The sequence below is a fragment of the Cetorhinus maximus genome, chromosome 3 (assembly GCF_964194155.1).
Source record: "Cetorhinus maximus chromosome 3, sCetMax3.hap1.1, whole genome shotgun sequence".
In the NCBI taxonomy this organism is placed as follows: Eukaryota; Metazoa; Chordata; class Chondrichthyes; order Lamniformes; family Cetorhinidae; genus Cetorhinus; species Cetorhinus maximus.
In genome coordinates, this window is record NC_135881.1 from 17,883,172 (window position 1) to 17,907,734 (window position 24,563).

A 24,563-nucleotide genomic window follows, 5' to 3' on the forward strand; every position below is an offset into this window, starting at 1 on the left:
GGGTAATGCTCTGGGGTTTGAATCCCACCTCGGCAGATGGTGGATTTGAATACAATAAAAATCTGGAATTAACAGTCTAATGATGACCATGGAGCCATTGTCGATTGTTGCAAAAACCCATCTGGTTCACTAATGCCCTTTAGGGAAGGAAATCTGTCGTCCCTACCTAGTCTGGCCTACATGTGACTCCAGACCCACAGCAATTTCCTCTGAAATGGCCTAGCAAACCACTCAGTTGTGACAAACCGCTACAAAGTCACAAAAAAGGAATGAAACCAGACAGACCACCCAACATCGACCTTGGCACCGGAAACAACAACGGCAATCTAAGCCCTGTCGACCATGCAAAGTCCTCCTTACTAACATCAGGGGGCTAGTGCCAAAATTGGGAGAGCTGTCTCACAGACTAGTCAGGCAGCAGCCTGACATAGTCATCCTCACAGGATCATACCTTACAGATAATGTCCCAGACACCACCATCACACCACCATCACCATCCCTGGGTATGTCCTGTCTCACCGGCAGGACAGGCCCAGCAGAGGTGGCGGCACAGTGGTATACAGTTGGGAGGAAGTTGCCCTGGGAGTCCTCAACATCGACTCCGGACCTCATGAAGTTTCATGGCATCAGGTCAAACATGGGCAAGGAAACCTCCTGCTGATTAACACATACCGCCCTCCCTCAGCTGATGAATCTGTGCTCCTCCATGTTGAGCACCATTTGGAGGAAGCACTGATTATGGCAAGGGCGCAGAATATACTCTGGGTGGGGCACTTCAAAGTCCATCACCAAGAGTGGCTCAGTAGCACCACTACTGACTGAGCTGGCTGAGTCCTAAAGGTCATAGCTGCTAGACTGGGTCTGCGACAGGTGGTAAGGGAACCAACAAGAGGGAAAAATATAATTGACCTCATCCTCACCAACCTGCCTACCGCAGATGCATTTGTCCATGACAGTATTGGTAGGAGTGATCAACACACAGTCGTTGTGGAGATGAAGTCCTGCCTTCACATTGAGGATACCCTCTATTGTGTTGTGTGGCACTGCTAAATGGGATAGGTTTCGAACAGATCTAGCAACTCAAGACTGGGCACCCATGTGGGCCATCAGCAGCAGCAGAATTGTACTCAAACACAATCTGCAACCTCATGGCCCAGCATATCCCCCACTCTACCATTACCATCAAGCCAGGGGTTCAACCCTGGATCAACAAAGAGTGCAGGAGGCATGCCAGGAGCAACACCAGGCATACCTAAAAATGAGATGTCAACCTGGTGAATCTATAACACAGGACTACTTGTATGCCAAGCAGCATAATCAGCAAATGATAGACAGGGCAACCAATGGATCAGATCTAAGCTCGGCAATCCTGCCAAATCCAGTCGTGAATGGTGCTGGACAATTAAACAACTCACTGGAGGAGGAGGCTCCACAAATATCCCTATCCTCAATGATGGAGGAGCCCATCACATCAGTACAAAAGGTAAAGCATTTGCTGCAATCTTCAGCAAGAAGTGGCGAGTGGATGATCCATCTTGGCCTCCTCTGGAGGTCCCCAGCATCACAGATGCCAGTCTTGAGCCAATTCAATTCACTCCACATGATATCAAGAAAGCTAAAGGCACTTGATACTGCAAAGGCTATGGGCCCCGACAATATTCCAGCAATAGTACTGAAGGCTTGTGCTCCAGAAATTGCCGCGCCCCTAGCCAACGGCAACACTGGCATCTGCCTGGCTGTGAGGAAAATTGCCCAGGTATGTCCTGTACACAAAAAGCAGGAAAAATTCGACCCAGCCAATTACCGGCCCATCAGTCTACCCTTGATTATCATCAGTAAAGTAATGGAAGGGGTCATCAACAGTGCTATCAAGTGGCACTTGCTTAGCGATAACCTGCTCACTGATGCCCAGTTTGGGTTCTGCCAGGGCCACTCAGCTCCTGACCTCATTACAGCCTTGGTTCAAACATGGGCAAAAGAGCTGAACTCCTGAGTTGAGGGTGACTGCCCTTGACATCAAGGCAGCATTTGATAGAGTGTGGCATCAAGGAGCCCTAGCAAAACTGGAGTCAATGGGAATCAGGGGGAAAACTCTCTGCTGGTTGGAGTCATACCTAGCACAAAAGAAGACGGTTGTGGTTGTTGGAGATCAGTCATCTCAGCTCCAGGACATCACTGCAGGAGTTCCTCAGGGTAATGTCTTCAGTTGCTTCATCAATGACCTTCTTTCCATCATAATGTCAGAAGTGGGGATGTTTGTTGATGATTGCACAATGTTCAGCACCATTCGTGACTCCTCAGGTACTGAAGCAGTCCATGTCCAAATGCAGAAAGACCTGGACAATATCCAGGCTTGGGCTGACAAGTGGCAAGTGACATTCATGCCACACAAGTGTCAGGCAATGACCATCTCCAACAAGAGGGAATCCAACCATCGCCCCTTGATGTTCAATGACATTACCATCACTGAATCCCCCACTATCAACAACCTGGGGATTACCATTGACCAGAAACTGAACTGGACTAGCCATATAAATACTGTGGTTACAACAGCAGGTCAGAGGCTAGGAATCGTGCGACGGGTAACTTGCCTCTTGACTCCCCAAAGCCTGTCCACCAGTACAAGGCACAAGTCTGGAGTGTGATTTGAGTGGATGAGTGCAGTTCCCACAACACTAAGAAGCTTGACATCAACCAGGACAAAGCAGCCCGCTTGATTAGCACCACATCCACAAACATTCACTCGCTCCATCACTGACGCACAGTAACAGCAGTGTGTACCACTGACAAGATGCACTGCAGGAATTCACCAAGGCTCCTTCAACAGCACCTTCCAAACCCATGACCGCTACCATCTAGAAGGACAAGAGCAGCAGATAGATGGCAACATCACCATCTAGAAACTCCCCTCCAAATCACTTACCGTCTTGACTTGGAAATATATCGCTGTTCCTTCACTGTCGCTGGGTCAAAATCCTGGAACTCCCTTCCTAACAACACTATGGGTGTACCTACACCACATGAACTGCAGCGGTTCAAGAAGGCAGCTCACTACCACCTTCTCAAGGGCAAGTAGGGATGGGCAATAAATGCTGGCCCAGCCAACGAAGCCCACATCCCGTGAATTAATTTTAAAAAAGGACAGAGTTTAGTATCCATGAGCCATCTCTCTGCAGACTTAATTGGGGCAGGGCCAGGGAGGCAGTGGAGTTTCTACCTGGTGCTCTTCTGCCCAATCAAATGCTCCTTCTTCGACCTCCAAGCTCGTTTCAGCAGCTGGGCATTAAATTCCACCAATGGAGTGCCTGCTTTTGATTTTACTGATCATAGTTAATATCCTGGTAAAATCTCCTCTGTACTCTCTCTAGTGCAATCACATAAATTAGGGGCTCTGTCAATAAAGTGAAGTTAAGATAGAAGATCAATAATGATCTTATTGAATGATGGAGCAGGCTAGAAGGGCAGTTTGGCCTATTCCTGTTCCCATTTCTCATGTTCATAAGTGGTTACCTTTATTAACTCTCATTCCCAATTTTAGCAAATTATGCAAAATATAACTCATCTCTTGTAGCTGTACGTTGCATTATGTAACATATTCCAGCTCATGTTTTATCTTCTGTGCATATTCCAAATTGCGTGCTATCTTTTATGTAATTCAATACAGCCTATGTATTATGCTCAATATTAAGACAGTTGTGACTATGCATTATCCTGCAACTTGCATAATCCAGTATGCTTATGTTATCCACACTAAATGTTAAGGACAGCTAATGTACCTGTTTATCTCTGTGAGAAATGTGTATGTCTGATGCACTGATGCCAGCTTCTCTCCATGTACACTATGTGACTTTACTTCTAAAAGGAAAGAATAGAGAAAAGAAAGGAAGGAAATTTAGAAAATTAAAAATGTAATGAAGGAACATTTCAGAAAATAAACAAAATAAACTGTCACACTTTTTGAATGGGAATCAGGGGCAAACTCTCCACTGATTGGAGTCATAACTAGCACAAAGGAAGATGGTTCTGGCTGTTGGTGGTCAATCATCTCAGTTCCAGGACATCACGGAAGGAGTTCCTCAGGTAGTGTCCTAGACCTAACCATCTTCAGCTGCTTCATCAATCACCTTCCCTCTGTCATAAGGTCAGATGTTCGCTGATGTTACCACAATGTCCAAATGCAGCAGGACCTGGACATATCCAGGCTTGGGCTGATAAGTGGCACATCGCGCCATGCAAGTGCCAGGCAATGACCATCTCCAACAAGGGAGAATCTAACCACCTCCCCCTGACATTCATACCATCACTTAATTCACCCACTATCAACATTCTGGGGTTACCATTGACCAGAAACTAAACTGGACTGGCCATAGAAATACTGTGCTACAAGAGCAGGTCAGAGGTTTGGAATCCTGCAGTGAGTAACTCACCCCCCAATTCCCCAAAGTGTGATGGAATACTGTCTACTTGCCTGGATGAGTGTAGCTCCAACATCCAAGACACTTGACACCATCCAGGACAAAGCAGCCTATTTGATTGCCACCCCTAACAAACATTCACTCCATTTACCACCAACACACAAATGCATTGCAGGAACTCACCAACAGCACCTTCCAAACCCACAACTGCTACCATTTAGGAGGACAAGGGCAGAAAACACATGGGAACACCACCACCTGCAAATTCCCCGCCAAGTGACTCACCATCCCGACTTGGACATTGCCATTCCTTCACTGTCGCTGAGTCAAAATCCTGAAGCGTAGCCGCTGTTATGATGTAGGAAATGCAGCAACCAATTTGTACACAAGCTACCACAAGGAGCAGAGTGATAATAACCAGTTAATCTGTTTTTTTTTGTGAAGTTGTTTGCGGGATCAATATTGGCCAGGATGGCAGGGATAACTCTCCTGTTAATCTTTGAAATAGTACCATGGGATCTTTTACATTCATCTGTGAGCGCACACGGGTCCTTGGTTTGGCATATCATCCAAAAGATAGCATCTGTAACACTGCAGTATTGCATTGGAGAGTGTTACGAAAGTATAATAATTTTCATAATATTTTTCTGGTTTGTTGTAAATTAGGTTTATGGATATGAGTGTAGGTGGTTCTGTCTGTGTGATTTAATTACTTTTGGAGTCAGGTAGACTGCAAGCTTGAAATTATCAAAAGAAACTAGGTGTTGAAATGCTAATGAGTAAACATGGATGCTGCCTTAGCATGTAAGGTGTGAAGGGAATTCGCATTTTTAGATAAGTGAAGGGATTGTTTGGATTTCAAAGGGATGTTAGTATGTTTACAACTATCCAAATAAGCAAGGCTAAGCAGTGTGTTTATTTTTCCCAAAGGTTGCTGACAATATTGGCAACATGAAAGTTTCTATATTATGAGAAAGGTACAGTTCTAAGGGTATATGGAACAATGGAATTTATATATTAAAGAGAGAGAAACATATATAAAAGAGAATGAAAGGCTATGTTGGGGCCATAGAGGGAGGTGGTAGCATAGTGGTATTGTCACTGACTAGTATTCCAGAGACCCAGGGTAATGCTCTGCACCTAGGTTTGAATCCCGCCATGGCAGATGGTGAAATTTGAATTCAATAAAAAATCTGGAATTAAAAGTCTGATGATCACTGATTGAACAAAGTCTGATTGTTCTAAAAGCCCATCTGGTTCTAATCACTAATGTCCTTTAGGGAAGGAAATCTGCTGTCCTTACCTGGTCTGGCCTGCATGTGGCTCCAGAACCACAGCAATGTGGTTGACTCTTAAATGCTCTCTGAACAAAGGCAATTAGGGATGGGCAATAAATGCTGGCCTAGCCAGCAACAGCCACATCCCATGAATGACTTTTAAAAAAGTAAGATCTAACAGGAGTGTGTGAAACAAACTTGAAGAAGCCTCCAGCCATTTGTGCATAAGTCTGTTGTGTCCAGTAACTAAAGTTGGGGAAAAGCCATTTGGAATTCCACTGTCAAGTGGATACTGTGTTAACTTGCTGTTTTTTTAAAACTAAAATCTATTTTGGACTGTTGCCTTAAAGGGGGTGTGTAACTAGGAGTCAGGTTAATTAGGAATTTTAGGATTTGTTATAGAATTAAGTAATTGTAATCTTATGTATGTGCTTGAAATCTTTTCTTTTGTTAATAAATATTCTAATTTAATTTTTAAAACCTTCAAAGATCTTTGTGAACTCGTTACTTCTGAATTCAGTGCATACATCTTCTTGTAATAAATACAAATTGCAAAACTGTTGTTACAGCGTGGCCAAGTTTTCCTTGTGGATTTGGTCCATCTGGCACACATCATCTGGCACAACATAGCAAGAGCCAGCCTAGATTTTTGGGCTCAAGTCTTGGAACAGGGATTAAACACACAACCTTCTGACACAGAGCCAAGAGTGCTATCAACTGAGCCACAGCTGACACTTAGGTGAAGTAAGGTGGGTGGAGGCACGTGTTGAGTGTAAACACCGGCACAGACCAGTTAGACCGAATTATTTGTTTCTGTGCTGTAAATTCTATGTAATTCTGTGGCATTGAATTATCTTTTAGGTAAAGTCAAATACTGATAGACTGTCTAATTGACTAGAGAGTGTTAAGCACTTACCTGTCTCCCCAATGATAACTTCAGCAGATGGTCGACTAAATAGTCCTTTCCCAGCTTTGTTGACATATGCAACTCTATACGAATAGGTTTCTCCCCTGTGCAGGTTACCGACATAAAAGCAGGATTCAGAAAGGTCAGATGCAACATTTTTCCAGTCTTCACCTGAAAAAGGTAACATTTTTTTGGACAAAAATATATTATAAGGTACTTTAACGCAGTTCAAGAAAAAAAATGGATGTTACTGGAGCAAAGCTATTGAGAAATATGGCATGTTGGTGGGTAAATGGAACTGATCTAACAAAACTGAAGGGATCATTTGGCCCATCGTGTCCATGTCAGTCACAAAAAAGCTAAGCAGTCTAATTCCACCTTTCAACTTTTGGTCCCAAGCTTTGTAGGTTCTTAAAAATTCCTGGAGCTTAGCATTATATTTTCCCATGCACCATTTAGTGTATGGGGATAAAATTATTTTTGTGTATCAAAACATTGCAGAAAGAAATTTTATATAAACGTAACAAGTGTGGTACTAGAGGAAATTTTATTCTTCACAACACAGAAAACAGCTTTTAAAAAGTCAATTTTCATTAACATTGCAATGCATTCACATTCAAAAGAAAGCTTAAAATCACAAGAACATTTCAAATTCTATTTTATTCCCATGAAACAATTTTACTAATTTATATAGTAAGAAACACAGGATGGGATCTTCTGCTTCAGCCAGCAGCGGGAATCGTGACGGGCTGGGGCACTTAATTTGGCGTGAGGCAAAAAATCTGTTACCCGATGGCGGAATAAACTGTTGGAATTTTGTTCTCCTGACTTTTAAGGCGGGTTAAAGGTGGGTTGAGCTTCCCGATGAACAATTTGAGGAACTCCATTTGCATGTATTAGCATCCATATATGCTAATTAAAAGGCCACCTGGCTGGAATTAAATTTGCCCTCCAAATTAAGTTCCCTGCCAGCGAAAATTTAGAATGTTAATATTTACAACTGCATATAAATAGCGTGCACTTGGTGAGCTTCATCTCTTCCACGACTTTGAGGTCTGTTGACGTTGCTTTCTCCTTCTTGGGGACTTTGCATAACTTCACTCAAGTGTTGTTAGCAAACGCTGCGCCAAGGCTGGAAAATAACTATAACTACAATAACTATCCCAAGAGAAAAAGTACTAGGGAAACTAATGGGGCTAAAGGCCGATAAGTCCCCCGGACCTGATGGGTTGTGTCCTAGGATATTAAAGGAAGTAGCTACACAAATAGTGGATGCACTGGTAGTAATCTTCCAAGAATCCTTAGATTGGAAAAGTCCCAGAGGATTGGAAAACTGCCAATGTAACACCCTTATTGAAGAAGGGAGGGAGACAAAAAAAGGGTAACTATAGGCCAGTAAGCTTACCATCCGCCATTGGGAAAATGTTAGAATCTATTATAAAGGATGTAAGGCACAGCATTTAGAAATATTTAATATAATCAAGCAGAGCCAGCATGACTTCATTAAGAGGAAGAGGAAATCATGCCTGACAAATTTATTAGAATTCTTTGAGGAGGTAACAAGCACGATAGATAAAGGGGAACCAGTAGATGTAATATATTTGGATTTCCAATAAGGTGCCACACATAAGGCTAACAATAAGATGAAAGCTCATGATGTTGGGGGTAGTATATTAGCGTGGATAGAGGATTGGCTAACTAATAGAAGACAGAATTGGGATAAGGGGGCCATTTTCAGGATGGCGACCTGTAACTAGTGGAGTGCCACAAGGATCAGTGCTGGGGCTACAATTATTTACAATATAGATTAATGACTTGGATGAGGGAAGTGAATGTACTATCGCCAAGTTTGCGGATGACACAAAAATAGGTGGGAAGGCAAGTGTTGAGGATGACACAAAGTGTCTACAGAGGGATACAGACAGGTTAAGTGAGTGGGCAAAAGCTTGGCAGATGGAATATAATGTGGGAAGATGTGAGGTTATGCACTTTGGCAGGAAGAATAAAGGAGCTGAATATTATTTAAATGGAGAAAGACTGCAGAAAGCTGCAGCACACATGGATTTGGGAGTCCTTGTGCATGAATCCCAAAAAGCAAACATGCAAATTCAACAGGTAATAGGGAAGACAAATGGAATGTTGGCCTTTATTTCAAATGGAATGGAGTATAAAAATAGAAGTCTTGCTAAAACTATACAAGGAACTAGTTAGACCACACCTACAATACTCTGAACAGTTTTTGACCCCTTATCTAAGGAGAGATATACCGGCATTGGAGGCAGTCCAGGGAAGGTTCACTCAGTTGATCCAGGTATGGAGGGATTTTCTTATGAGGAGAGGGTGAGTAGGTTGGGCCTGTACTTATTGGAGTTTAGAAAAATGAGAGGCTACCTTATTGAAACATATAAGATTCTTAGGGGTCTTGACAGGATAGATGCTGAGAGGTTGTTTCCCCTTGTGGGAGAGTCTAGGTCCAGAGGGTATAATCTCAGAGTAAGGGGCCGCCCAATTAAGACAGGGATGAGGAGAAATTTCTTCTCTCAGAGGGTAGTGAATCTGTGGAATTCTTCACCGCAGAGGGCTGTAGAGGCTGGGTTGTTAAGTATATTCAAGACGGAGACAGACAGGTTTTTAATCAGTAAAGGGAATCAGGGATCACGGGGAAAAGGCATGGAAATGGAATTGAGGATTATCAGATCAGCCATGATCGCATTGAATGGCAGTGCAGACTCAATGGGCCGAAAGGCCTACTTCTACTGCTATGTCTTATGGTCTTACAAGGGAGACAGGCAAAGGCTGGAAGGGTGGGGGTAGGTTTGAAGGTTGGAATGAAGGCTGGACAGGGGAGGCAGGCTTAGGTGGAAAGAGTTTGGTGGGGGGGGGGGGGGGGGGGGCGGAAATGTCCGGGGAAGGTTGGGGAAGAGTGTCTGGGGAAGGGTGGGGTAAGTGTTCAGCAAAGGGGTGGGAGTATGTTCAGGGAAGGTTGGGGGCAGTGTCCGGGGAAGTAATGGGGGCATGACCGGGGAAGGGTGGGGAGAGTGTCCCGGGAAGGGTTGGAGGGGGGGAAAGTGTCTTTGAGGGTGGGGTTGGAAGTGTCAATGGTGGGGTCCTGGGAAGAACTCAGGGTACTAGTGATAGGAGGGAACAGTCGCAGTCAGAAGGTGGAGTGCGATTCCATAGGGCGGCAGGTCCAGAGCGAGAGTCTGGCAGGTAAAGGTCTCATCGGGTGGGTCACAGAGGGGGCAAGACAAGTGGCTTGGATAACGGGAGAGGGCATGGTCAGGGTGGGCATGGGGATGGTAATGAGTGTTGGCTCTGAGGGGAGGAAACGCATGTGGCGGTGGATTTTGATGGGTCCAGGGTAATGGGGGGTGATATTCAAGAGTGATAGAAAGGAAAGGAATGATGATATTGGGTGGGTCTATGGTGATGGGGGAAAGCTGATACATGACAGGGGGAGGGTGGAAGGTGAGTTTCAAAAGGTGATGCGCACCTTTTTTCCAAACTGACCTTGAACATGAGTCAGTGAGATTCCTTGAAGTGGGAATAGGGTCTTTTTGAGTGACTGGAGTTGAAGTGGCTGAGTAAAGGGACACCCTGATAATTATGAGGCAGCTGGATGTCAAAGATGCACAGTTGTGTTCTCCTCTCTATGGTGAAGCCCACATTGCAGCAGGTTTGTTCCCGACTCGTGGGTCTCATAGTATTGAGATCCCAGCAAAATGTGGAGCTGCCGTTCATTCTGTACGATTTGCCATCTGCTACAGTCAGATGAAGGGAGAGAGGGAGGTGGAACACCTGCAAGGGCATGAAACTCGCAACTTCAAACCTCCAATCTCTCGTGTGAATGGTCATGGCTGACAAGGGATCATGTGTTTAGTCTTTCTATGCTGCCAAGGCAATGGCCTCTCTGTAGAATTTCGAAAGTAGTGGAGACAAGTGGAAAAGTGAAGTGTGAAGCTTCTTGCGCATGGCTTTCATCACGCTGTCCAAAAAGCAACGTATCCATACACATTCATATATGAGCGGGAGGAACATCCATCTCTGGTCCTTCAGGATGTCCTTTACCTGGAAGTGATGGGGAGGGGCTGCCATGTCTAAACAGAGGCCAGGTGAAGGACTTGGCACTTGCCTGTTGGCTTTGAGATGGAGGGAAACCTGTAAAGGACATGCTCCCTTAATGTATCATTTCAATTTGTTCACAGATCCACTGAGACGTTGATCATACAGGCTGCAGGCAACCCTGCCTTGGTAATGGCTCTCATCCAGATAAGGGGAATGAGGGCCCGTCACTGGTTGGCACAGGGCCATGAGGAGTAACGGCCTGAGCAGCAAGAGGCAGCGGGCCCTTTATATGGTCAAGAGGCTGACGGATATGGACCATTGCAACCGTGAGTATTAGCCCAAGGATGGGTGTATCGCCAGCAGTGTCCTTATCAAGAGGTGAGTGAAAGGTAATGCTGGAAGTGCCCTTGATTGTCCCGGGACATGGCTGCTCGCCTCTGCGAGCTTCTCCAGTACAAGCTGTGGCCGCAAGGACTCTGGAGGAGTAATGCGGAGCTCCTGGCCTGCAATGAATGAATGTTCGTCTGGGTGTCCTTTAAAAATGGCGCCAGGCCGTTCAATTCTATGAGGTAACGGTGGGGCGGGTCACTTGCTTCCCACCCACCACGAGATTTGCTGAGCTCCTCATTGATGCATAATTAATGAGCTCAAAAGCGTAAGATCGTGCGTGTTCACCTGCCCACTGCCCAGTGGGAATCACGCTGACTTTCCCACCCGCAGTCTCCAGAATGGAAAATTCCACCAACAGTGTCAGATATAAGTGAATTGTCATGTTTTCTCAATTATGTAGTCATCAGCCAGCTCTGTAACTCTTTCCACTGTGTCAAGCAAAGCGACATCTCTACTTACCTTTCCTCTTACACTCAATAATGTACATTGTTGGCATGTTGGTCACAAGCGGCTTCCATATCACTAAAGCTCCATCTTCATAGACCTGTGCTACTTCAGGAGAATCAGGGCGACAAGGCACAACTATAAATAGAAAGAAAGTGAAGTTGATTTGGCCAAAGGAAAAAGACTTCTGACTGTTCACTCTTTTTACATCAAAAAAGTGGAGACATTCTAGCCATGCCTTTAGCGTACCAGTCATTTACAATAACTTTCTTGTCCCTTTTTCCAATTTTATCCTCACCTCTCCTGAAAACGCTGATTCCCACACTTGAGTTCCCTTCAGTACTTCATCCAAGTGACCATTTTACATGTGCCTGGCTATTCAAAATGTAAGATGGTGCTTGAGGCAGTAAAGCCCCATCCTGACTTCATTTGAGATACAGGCAGATATACATTTCACTAAGGTTTGCAAGATTGCATCAGGAATGGCTGGCTCATTTTCTCCCCTACCCCTAGCCCAAAACCAGTGATGGATTGTTCCTTTTCTGACCTGGTTATCAGGTGAATGATTCATGGGATTTAGTGTGGCCTATGAGCCCTCTCCAGAGTTGGGCAAAATCAATCACAGCCAAATGTATAGTTACCTGCAAGATTCAGTAAGCAGCAAGTTGAAGCTTTGCCTGAACGGTTCTCAGCCACACATGTATATCTACCAAGGTCATCCTCTGTTACGTTTAAGATAGTTAAAAGCTGGCAATTTTGGCTTGTGGTTGATGACAGTATTCGGTCACTGCAGCACACCAGCTGGTCCTCTGTGGAGAATAATAAATCATGAAAATTAAATGAGTGTTGGATTGAAACATATAAGATGTGAAACTTTCCACTGTCTATACTGCCGAATTGAGCAATATTTTGTAATGTTGAAATAAAAACAGAAAATACTGGAAGTAATCAGCAGGTTAGGCAGCATCTGTGGAGAGAGAAACAGAGCTGACATTTCAGCTTGAGGACCTTTTGTCAGAAGCTTCTGATGAAAGGTCATCTACCTGAAACATTGGGCAGAATTTAGCCCTTGTCGGGCGGGCTCGGCGGCGGCAGGCAGGGGCGTTCGGGAAGCTGAACGCCACCAGCGATCGGGGCTGGACCACGATTTCACGCTGGCAAGCCAATTAAGGCCCGCCCAGCATGAAACACAAGCAGCAATGCTCAGCACTATCTGTGCGGGCGGAGAGGGTGGGGGGTGGAGTGCGAGTGCAAACTTCACGCATGCGCGCAAGTATGTGATTGCAAATCTCCCTGAGGCACAGAGCTGCCTCAGGGAGATGAACATTTTTCCAAATATAAAATAAAGATTTCAAAAATGTAATAAAACATGTCCCCTCATGTGACTCTGCCACATGAGCAGGGACATGTTATAAATGGAATGTAAAATGTTTTATTTTATTTTTATTAACTGTTGAAAACCTCATCCTGCTCGTGAATGAGGTTTCCTGAAAAGTGCAAAGGCCGATTGGCCTTTTCACCTACCCACCAACCGAAGGTTGGACAGGCAGCGAAAAATTTCATTCAATTATCTTTTTAATGGCCTTAACAGGCCTTTTAATTGTCGGCGGGCACGCTGCCGACTCTGGCGTGAGCCCGTTGAACGAAATTTCGCTCAACTGCATGTTGAAATCGGGACGCTTGGCCGACATCAACACCTGTCATTTTACACTCGAGTGGGTCGGGCGTGCATCCGTCCGCTAAGGTAAAACTTTTGCCCATTAACTCTGTTTCTCTCTCCGCAGATGCTGTCTGACCTGCTGAGTATTGTCTGTTTTGACTCCAGATTTGCAGCATCCACAGTATGTTGCTTTTGATTCCCTTAATGCTGCTCACTTTCAACTGAGAGGGCTGTACCATGTAAGACTTAATCAACATTAAACATGCAAGAATATGCTCAGTTAAAATTGAGGTGTTTAGGAACCTGAAGGCCACTTGCCACATAAATACAAACACATTTTAAAAAATGTGCTCAGAGTAGTAGATTAAGACAACTCAAATTCACTTTACATAGGCCCCTCATTGGCAAAGAGAGGCGATTTCTATTGTTTTTCTAAGCTGAATTAAAAACTAGACCCACAGGCAAAAGGAAATTGTGTTTAGCAGAATTCGATGCATCAGTTTTAATGGAATTGGATGAAGTGGTTCTGGAAAAGTGAGTGAGAGTGAGTGAGTTTAAAATGGTAGCTGCCTTATCATTGCCAGTAACTCTGTTAGGTATACCACAACTTGTGAAAAATAATTATTGGCATTAATTTATGTACCAATAAACTTTTCATGTCACACTGTACGTGCTATTGAGACTCAGCTACAACAAGGTCAAATCAGTGAAATTTGATACTGGATCTGTGTATGAAATTAAGAGCTGAATTTCTAAGGTGTGTGGGTTGTTTCTCAATAGGTTTGCCGCAACTTGGCCGAAGAAACACAGGAACTCGAGATATACAGTCTAAGCATGTGGAGTTAAGGTGGATGTTAAGGAAGAACCTTTAAAAGTCATCACCTTCAAAGCTGAAGCCCTACGTTGCCTGAGAGGAATTTCAAAGCACTATTTAAGACAAAACTTTCATAAATCACAGAATAAAGCAGAGTTAATTGTAAAGACCAAAATAAATATGTGTAGGGCTTCAAAACAGAACTGAAATGCAGGGCCAATAAAACAAGGTTTAAACAACATTGTATAACAAAAACATTTCCTTCCTTTTGTTAAACCAATTTTAAACCACTATTCTGAAAGTAATGGCCCGGGCAACCAGCAACAGTGGAACCATAATCCAGCAAAGTGACCATTCCAGATGTGTATGCTTAGATGGTAATGTCAGCAGGCTATCTGACTGTGGAAGCCCATCACATCCAAGCCTGATTTTTGCAAACCTCCGACAGCTAACTGGATTGCAATCATGAGTAGGAATCCACCCGACCTGGGATACTGAGGCAAATTATAGCCCCCATTTCACCATCACAGCTGAAAGATCATCTAATTGGGTACAGAATGAAGGAATTCTCCTTGTCTGTAAGGCTCCTCATTCATTTGTTTAGTAATCAATATTCAAGTTTTTTTTTTAAACAGGAACCAAGTCTATAGAGAGATGCAGCAAAAAATAGATCTAACCTTTGAACCACAGTATGTCAGGGTTTGGGTTGCCTGAAGGTCTGCAGGACAAGGTCACAGACTGACTCAAAACAACTGACTGGCTTATGAGGCCTTCGAGAAATGACGGTGCTGAAAGGAAAAAGGAAACAAGCAGCCATGTTTCAAGAGTAGGAAAAGAATTGACAAGGTTGATTTGCACAAATCATTCAAATGTAGAGAAGCAAAGTAAAACATTGGGTAGAATTTTATGCTCCCACGGTGGGTTGGGCAGTGTAAAATTGGGTGTAATGCCATGGGTATCTTTTCTGGCATTGACCCATTCTCCTGTGACCCCATCGTAATTTTATATGCGGCGGGGTGGCATTCAGTGGCCCACCTGTCATTGAGCCAATTGAGGCTCTAAGCGATCAATTATTGGGCATTTATGGGTTTCTTCCTGCCCTGCAACAATTTTTCCTGCAGTAGGTGGAGGAGGGAGCCCAGTTTGAAGCCCACCAGGGCACACTCGGGCTATTGGTGGGAAAGGCAGGGGGAGTGGGTGTGCACTTCCTTTAGGGTCCTCTGGGCCCAGTGGAGGCCCCCCAGGTTTCCCCTCCCATCCTGGCATGCTAACCCTTGCTCCCATCCCTATTTGCCAGGGTCTCCTAGGCTATTCTCGCTGATAATCACCTCAACGTACCTCTTCATCTGGTTATAATGACAATTTCTGTGGAGTGAGCAGTGGTCAATGCCCCTGGTGTCGCCGCTGAGGTCAGAGAGCTACCTGTCATTTGATTGGCCGGCAACTCTTGGAGGCGGGACGTCCCCCCAGGGCAGAAGTCTCACCCTGAGCCAATTAATGTTCCTCCGAACATTAATCTCTGGGGCAGCCTGCTGGAGTAAGCGTGGGCTCGACATTGATTTTTTTGCTGGGGACTGGAACTTCACTGATATGTAAAATCCTGCCCATTGTGAAATTAGAAGAACAGCTAATATTGCTGCTTTGGTTTTGTGAGATTAATGTTGTATCTGCACTCTGCTTCCACTCGCACCCTTTTGCTTTCTCACTTGGCACTGCCCTGCAGTCAAAAGTACAGTGAATACTTCAGAATACCTATATAAAACGGGTCTGCACTGGTGTACAAAGAAAATTTGACTTTTTATATTTCTAATTTCAAATGAGAGGAGAGTCACAAGACTTTGCCTGCACTCCAGTAAGGTAATAAGTGCCCTCGGAGAAAGTGGGGGAATCAGCCACAATTCTTTTGCACCAAGATCAAGAGATGTATGGGAAACATTACCTTGGAAGTTCAGAATGAATGGATTCATGACCTATTTGGTCATATTTTTGGCGAAAGAAGAGTTTAGGGATAGGATGAGAAGGCGGAAATGAGCAATAAGAAAAGAATTACCTAGTGGCAAATCGTCCTCTTCTGTTCCCAAAATGCCTTACCTTCTTATGTGAACTCAATCTGCTAAGCTAAACATAATATACTGTCAAACTCATAACTAACTTGCCCCTCACACATGAAAAATACATGAATTGGCTGCAATGACAGTGAGTTCTGAAGGTCTGCCTCAAAAGTGAAAGAATTAAATGCATTTTTCTCATTCTTCAATAAAAGCAACTTACAGCTAATTTTAAGTTAACAGTTGAAAGTCTATTTATTTAACAGGAAAGTCCATCATCAGTTTTTTTGTGCTACTACCTACACAGATTGTTCAGTGTAAAATATGAACTATTAAGATTGGCTTACATTCATCAGCAATACCTTTTTCCTTTGCTTTCGCACTGGGAAGCTTGAATGAAAACAGTCTAGATTTTTTCTTCAAGAGACCGCTGGGATTGTCTCTAGTGTCTGTTGATTGCACACTCACCTGCTTTTTCTCTGCAAAGAATTATAATACGAATAATATTGTGTTAATATTCTTTCATTCGGACAATTTATTTGCAGGCTTTTATGGAGGAAATTATTTCTATTACCTCCACGTCCTTTATTATATTTGCAGATGCAATTGACCATAGGCTAGAAAGGATTAGGTAGCTGTTCAAATTTTCCATTTATTTATACAACCCCCCCTCTCATTGTTTGATAATTTATTTCCTTGAATCTTACTTCACTTGGGAAAGTAAAGCAAACTAGCCCACTATATTAAATAATCAGATCATAAAGCATGGTCAAAATTATTAATAACTTTGCTCATTGCCAATGAGCTTCTAGAATCAGATGGGAAAAGTGGGTAAGTCCATTCTATGAAATGCTTCATGGTCCATGCCTGTGTAGTTCTTTATTCAGAAATTAGAGATGAAGGAATGGACAATTATTCTTAAAATCTACACAATTGAGGCTATCAGATTCAAGTGTCCGGCACACCTCACATTAAACTATTGATCCGAGGAAGTTGTTAATCATTATGGCCACGGTAGTAAAATATTTGATGGATGTCTGCTTGTGATATGCACATCAACTGAGAAAACTAATAAAAGCTGGCCAATATCCTTAAATGAAAGCTGCCACTGACCCCAACAAGCTGACAACTCAATGAGCCTGAGGTGTGAAAACAAGTTATTACACAAGCTTTGTAATGCAGACAGTAGTGCAGCCTGCATTTCTTCATCTGCATTCAAAGAAAGTACAATGTATGAAGGGGACAGTCTGTTGTTGAAGGCACAAAACTGGCATTGTGTTTCTATAGAGGCCTGCCGGCATGCTTCACTAGAAAATTTTGAATATTTATATTAACAATGATGGTCCAGTACAGCAATCTTTATTATTTTTCAAGCAAGGGCCACTTTAGACACATCAGCTACTAAATTATCATTGCTTACTACTCCTTCATGATGTGATGTTACAGAGCGACACATGTGACTAAAACAAAATCACATATTATACTTAAAAATAAATACACATATACAATTAAAATATACAGCATTTGTAAAACAATAACCAGGAAAATATAAGAATTAAAAATGCGCCTATACAAGTAAACTTTTTAAAAGCCGAATAATGCAAAACTTACTGTAAAAAATATATATATTATACTTATAAATATATTTTATTTTAAAAGAAAAATGTAACTTTCTACTTGCAGTACCTCTTGCCTGCCATCAATCCTGCTTCCTGAACTTCCTACTCCCTGATCCTTCTGGTCACTGCAGATCCTTCTCCTTCCCAACCCTCAGCATTGTGGTCTCTCCTCCTCTCCAATCTTCGAGATGTGGCCTCTTCCCCCTCTCTGACTCACCCTCTCGCAGGACCTCCCACTCCCTGACTCATCCTCTCACTGCTTACCTCTTCTGGACTTGCGTTCCCATTCAAGAGCCAGATCCAATCCAGAGCTCCAAACTTGTGGGAATGCGAGCGCTGATGGTGCAGAGGTGCTGAGCTGGGCTTGCTACAATCCATGTTTTTTTATTAAAAGCTCCCAGTTGCTGCTTCCCTCCCAGGAGCAGCTTCGACAGTCATTTTAAAAAAGACATGGTTTGTAGCAGCTGCAGCTCAGTACTTCTGCATCATCAGGACTTGTACTTCCACAACATCGGAGCTCTGGCTTCAGATCAGATCTGCATCTTGAATGGGAATGCAAATCCAGGAAAGGGAAGTGGTGAGAGGGTGAATCACAGAATGGGAGGTTTGGTGAGAGAATGGGTCAGGTCTGGGGAAGAGGCCACAATTCAGAAATCGGGGAGGAGGGGTAGGCCACAACTTGGAGGTCGGGGAGCGGCGAGAGGCTGCTCCAAAGTGACGCCATTCAGATGGGAAACAACGCTAAAACAAATCTCGCGATGCCCAACGAGATTACAGGCCCCATTAATTTACCAACATGGAGTTGGAGAGCTGCACTTAATTGTTGATGGGAGCCACCAATGGCTTGCGGGCCTTGCAAGAAGAACACTGGTCTAGTAATTGGATTGCTCTGGTCACATAGACAATGAACCTCTAAAATGGGCATAATGGCCCTGAACTGTAAAGGCAACAGAAGCTGGGTGATCCAATTACTAGGTTGGGGGAGGCGATGGCGTACTGGTATTGCTGCTAGACTAGTAATCCAGAGACCCAAGGCAATGCTTTGAGGATCCAGGTTCAAATCTCATCATGGCAGATGGTAGAATTTGAATTCAATAAAAAAATCTGGAATTAAAAGCCATGATGGCCATGAAATCATTGTCAATTGTTGTAAAAACCCATCTGGCACTAATGCCCTTTAGGGAAGGAAATCTATCATCCTTACCTGGCCTACATGTGACTCCAGACACACAGCAATGTGGTTGACTCTTAAATGGCCTAGCAAGCCACTCAGTTGTATTAAACCGCTACAAAGTCACAAAAAAGGAATGAAACCAGACAGACCACCCATCGACCCAGGCACCAGAAACACCAATGGCAATCTCAGCCCTGTCAACCATGTAAAGTCCTCCTTACTAACATCTGGGGGCCAAAATTGGGAGAGCTGTCTCACAGGCTAGTCAAGCAACAACCTGACATAGTCATCCTCACAGAATCATATCTTACAGATAATATCCCAGACATCACCATCACCATCCCTGGGTGTGTCCTGCCCTACTGGCAGGACAGACCCAGCAGAGGTGGCAGCACAGTGGTATACAGTCAGGAGGGAGTTGCCCTGGGAGGCCTCAACATCGACTCTGGACCCCATGAAGTCTCATGGCGTCAGGTCAAACGCGGGCAAGGAAACCTCCTGCTGATTGCCACGTACCGCCCTCCCTCAGCTGATGAATCAGTACTGCTCCATGTTGAACATCAACTGGAGGAAGCATTGAGAGTGGAACAGGGGCAGAATGTACTGTTGGTCTGGGACTTCAATGTCCTTGGGCCAGGACTTTCTCCCGTTTGGGGGGGCGCGGTGTTGCAGGCAGGTTCGAACCTGAGCGGTGCCCCCGGAGACAGGAGAAAGAGCGCAGAAATCTCTGTGCCTCAGGGAGATTTGTTTAAGTTTAAAACATCTAAATAAAGATAATTAACAACTTTTAACAGTGTCACATGAGCTGGGACATGTCAATGAATTTTTAAAATAATTTTTATTCAATCTATAAACACTTCATGAAACCTCATCCTGCCTGTGGATGAAGTTTCGTGAAAAATGCAAAGGCCGCCTGGCCTATTCACCCGCCCGCCAACCTTAAGGTTGGACTGGTAGCTCGCTGAACTGTTTAAATTAGTTTTTAACAGGCCTTAATAGGCCTTTGACAGTTTGACATGGCTGCGCGCCCACCAAACTGAAAACCTAAATGACATGTGGTGACGTTAGGACGCCCGCCCGATGTCACCGTGCGTCATTTTATGCGTTGGCGTGCGGGCCCTGCCCCTGCTTGCTGACTGAAAAATTTTTCCCCAAGAGTGGCTCAGTAGCACCAATAATGACTGAGCTGGCTGAGTCCTAAAGGACATAGCTGCTAGACTGGTCTGCAGCAGGTGGTGAGGGAACCAACAAGAGGGAAAAACATATGGTGATCTCATCCTCACCAACCTGCCTGCCACAGATACACCTGTCCATGACAGCATTGGTAGGAGCAATCACTGCACAGTCATTGTGGAGACCAACTCCCTCCTTCACATTGAGGATACCCTCCATTGTGCTGTGTGGCACTGCCACCATGCTAAATGGGATAGATTTTGAACAGATATAGCAACTCAAGACTGGGTATCCATGAGACACTGTGGGCCATCAGCAGCAGCAGGGTTGTACTCAACCACAATCTATAACCTTATGGCCGGGCATATCCCCACTCTACCATTACCATCAAGCCATGAGTTTAACCCTGGTTCAATGAAGAGTGCAGGAGGGCATGCCAGGAGCAGCACCAGGCATACCTAAAAATGAGGTGTCAACCTGGTGAAGTTACAACACAGGACTACTTGCATGCCAAACAGCATAAGCAGCAAGTGATAGACTGAGCTAAGAGATCCCACAACCAACGGATCAGATCTAAGCTCTGCAGCCCTGCCACATCCAGTCATGAATGGTGGCAGATGATTAAACAACTCACTGGAGGAGGAGGCTTCACAAATAGCCCTAACCTCAATGATGGAGGAGCCCAGCACATCAGTGCAAAGTATAAGGCATAAGCATTTGCTACAATCTTCAGCCAGAATGGATGATCCATCTCGGTCTCCTCCGGAGGTCCCCAGCATCACAGACACCAGTCTTCAGCCAATTTGATTCACTCCACGTGCTATCAAGAAATGGCTGAAGACACTGGATACTGCAAAGGCTATGGGCCCTGACAATATCCCAGCAATAGTGCTGAAGACTTGTGCTCCAGAACTTGCCGCAGCCCCTAGCCAAACTGTTCCAGTACATCTACAACACTGGCATCTACATGGCTATGTGGAAAATTTCCCAGGTATGTCCTTTACACAAAAATCAGGACAAATCCCACCCAGCCAATTACCGCCCGATCAGTCCACTCTCAATCATCTGTAAAGTAATGGAACGGGTCATCAACAGTGCCATCAAATGGCACTTGCTTGGCAATAAGCTGCTCACTGGCACCCAGTTTGGGTTCCGCCAGGGCCACTCAGCTCCTGACCTCATTACAGCCTTGGTTCAAACATGGACAAAAGAGCAGAATTCCTGAGGTGAGGTGAGGTGAAAGTGGACTGCCCTTGACATCAAGGCAGCATTTGACCGTGTGCTTGTACACGAACAGGGGAGAGAGCTCATCGTGAGTGAGATACAGCCAGAGTGAGTGTGGGTATTGGCAATTCGGTGCACAGTGGGAATTCGGTGCATAGGGAAAGAAGTGATCTTTGCATTTTTTTTCTTTGCTATCCAACTTCTTAAATCTTCAGAGACTGGTCTTGCCCTGCTGCAGCAGTAGAGGCTACAAGGGAAAGGAGTGACTGGTAAGTAGTGGGTCAGGTCGGGTAAGTATTTCCTACTTTAATCGCTTATAGTTTAAGATCTTTTTGTGGGTTTATAGTTTGTATATTCTATAGTAATGAAGATCAGGAAAGAAGGGCCCTTGAGTAATTGATTTAAAAGATTTAATTTAAAGGGATAAGTCATGGGAGGAGAGCTCAAATCCGTGGTGTGCTCCTCGTGCTCCATGTGGGAAGCCATGCCCGGGACCAGCATGTGTGCAGGAAGTGTGTCCAGCTGCAGCTCCTGGAAGCTCGGGTTTCAGAGCTGGAACAGTGGCTGGGGACTCTGTGGAGCATCCGCGAGTTTGAGAGCATCGTGGATAGCACATTTAGAGAGGTGGTCACACCGCAGCTGAAGGGACTTGAGGAAAGAAGGGAATGGGTGACCACCAGGCAGTCCAAGGGAAACAGGAAGGTAGTTCAGGAGTCCTCTGGGGTCCCACTCGCAAATCGGTATTCCATTTTGGAGGCTGATGAGGGCATTGGTTCCCCCAGGGAGTGCAGACAGAGCCAAGCTTCTGGCACCACAAGCAGCCTGCCTGTACAGGAGGGGAGGAAGAGAGGAAGAGCAATAGTAATAGGGGATTCTATAGTCATATAGACCAGGGGAACAGATAGGCACTACTGTGGCCATCAATGTGACTCTAGGATGGTGTGCTGCCTCCCTGGTGTCAGGGTCCGGGATGTCACTGAACGGCTGCAGGGCATCCTGAAGGGGGGGGGGGTGATAAGGCAGAGGTCATGGTACATGTTGGTACCAATGACATAGGTAGAAAGGGATGAGTCTTGCATCAAGAATTCAGGGAGTTAGGTAGTAGACTAAAAAGCAAGACCTCTCGGGTTGTAATCCCTGGATTACTCCCAGTGCCACGTGCTAGCGAGCTCAGGAATAGGAGAATAGTGCAGATGAATACGTGGCTTAAAAGTTGGAGCAGGAGGGAAGGTTTTAGATTCCTGGATCACTGGGACTGTTTCTGGGGAAGGTGGGACCTGTACAAGCGGGACGGTCTACATCTGAACCAGAGCAGGGCTAACACCATTGCGGGCGGGTTTGCTCGTGCTGTTGGGAGGAGTTTAAACTAATTCGGCAGGGGGAGGGGACACAGAATGTTAGCAAAATAGGGACGCATCATAATACAGTAAAACAATCAAGTCAGAGGGAGTACAGCTGCATTAAGTTTCAAGGGAGTAAGGCAAGGCTAGATGGCCTCTACTTTAATGCCAGGAGTATTACAGGTAAAACTGATGAGTTAAGGATGAGGATTGATACGGGGAATTGTGATATAGTAGCCATCACTGAGACGTGGTTGTGGGTGGGGCAGGATTGGCAGCTCAACATTCCGGGATATAGAATTTTCAGGCGAGACAGGGGAGGGGGTAAAAGAGGAGGAGGTGTTGCATTATTAGTTAAGGAGTCAGTACTGCAGTAAGGAGAGATGATATCTTGGAGGGGGCATCGAATGAAGCTTTGTGGGTAGAGCTTAGGAATAAAAAAGGGGTAGCCGCATTGTTAGGTGTTTATTATAGACACCCAGATAGTCAGCGGGAAATTGAGGAGCAAATATGTGCACAATTTGTGGAGGTGGTGTAAAAACAATAACAATAGGGTAATTATATTAGGTGATTTCAACTTTCCCAACATTAATTGGGATAGACATAGTATTAAGGGCTTGGATAGAGTGGATTTCTTGAAATGTGTACAGGAGAACTTTTTAGGTCAATATGTAGAGGGTCCAACAAGGGATGGCGCAGTGCTGGACCTAATTTTGGGGAATGAAGCCGGACAGGTGGCTGAGGTGGTGGTGGTGGGGGGGGGCATTTTAGTGATAGCGACCACAACATGGTACAGTTTAAGTTTGTTCTGGACAAAGAAATAGACAAGTTACAAAAAAATGTTTTGGATTGGGGGAAGAGTGGATTTTAGTAAAATAAGGCAGGATCTGGCCAAGGTAGACTGGGAACAGCTACTGGTGGGGAAATCTACAAAGGAGCAGTGGGGGGCGTTCAAAAAAGAAATGGGGAGGGTACAGGCTCAACATGTTCCCTCTAGGGTGATAGGAAGGAGTAATAAGCCCAGAGAACCATGGATGACCAGAGGCATTCAGGTTACAATGAGAAGGAAAAGAGAGGCTTTTAGCAGGTACAAAGGAAGCAAATCAGTGGAGGCATTAGTGGAGTACAGAAAGTTCAGGGTGGAGCTTAAGAAAGCAATTAGGGGAGCAAAGAGGGGATATGAGAAAGCACTGGCTGGAAAAAGTAGGGAAAATCCCAAGGTATTCTATAAGTATATCAATGGGAAAAGGATAACCAGGGAAAGAGTAGGGCCCATAAGGGACCAAGGGGGCAATCTATGCGTGGAGCCAGATGACATCGCTAGAGTGTTGAACGAATACTCCACATCTGTCTTCACCCAAGAGAATGAGGATGAAGGTATCGAACTTTGGGAGACTGCGAGGTTCTTAAGTAACTTGATATAGGGAGTGACAAGGTATTGGAGGTGTTTGTTGGCAGGCTTAAAAGTGGACAAATCTCCAGGTCCGGATGATTTGTGTCCCAGACTGCTGAGGGAGGCAAAGGAGGAGATCGCAGGGACTCTGACCCAAATTTTTAATTCCTCTCTGGCCACGGGGAAGGTGCCACAGGACTGGAGAACAGCTAATGTGATTCCCTTACTTAAGAAGGGTTGTAGAGATAAGCCAGGGAACTATAGGCCAGTGAGTCTCACGTCAGTGGTAAGGAAACTATTGGAGAAAATTCTGAAGGAGAGAATCCATCTCCACTTGGAGAGGCAAGGTTTGATCAGGGATAGTCAGCACGGCTTTGTCAGAGGGAGGTCATGCCTAACAAATTTGATTGAATTTTTTGAGGAGGTGACCAGGTGTGTAGATGAGGTAGTGCAGTTGATGTAGTTTATATGGATTTCAGCAAAGCCTTTGACAAGGTCCCACATGAGACTTATAAAGAAGGAAAATGCACATGGGATACAGGGTAATTTGATAAGATGGATTCAAAATTGGCTTAGTTGTAGGAGACAGAGGGTGATGACAGAAGGATGCTTTTGTGACT

At 44.7% G+C, this 24,563-nt stretch overlaps 1 protein-coding gene across 1 annotated transcript in view; it reads right to left on the reverse strand.

Annotated features, from left to right (window-relative positions):
- Nucleotides 1–24,563, reverse strand: part of LOC144676415 (uncharacterized) — a 67,708-nt gene that overhangs the window by 29,491 nt on the left and 13,654 nt on the right. The window contains exons 4-9 of the mRNA XM_078536837.1: nucleotides 16,383–16,499; nucleotides 14,650–14,760; nucleotides 12,140–12,307; nucleotides 11,514–11,636; nucleotides 6,609–6,770; nucleotides 3,777–3,855 (exon numbers count right to left, since the gene is read on the reverse strand). Coding sequence (XP_078392963.1) covers nucleotides 3,777–3,855; nucleotides 6,609–6,770; nucleotides 11,514–11,636; nucleotides 12,140–12,307; nucleotides 14,650–14,760; nucleotides 16,383–16,499 — 760 coding nt within the window. The remainder of the gene's footprint in view (nucleotides 1–3,776; nucleotides 3,856–6,608; nucleotides 6,771–11,513; nucleotides 11,637–12,139; nucleotides 12,308–14,649; nucleotides 14,761–16,382; nucleotides 16,500–24,563) is intronic.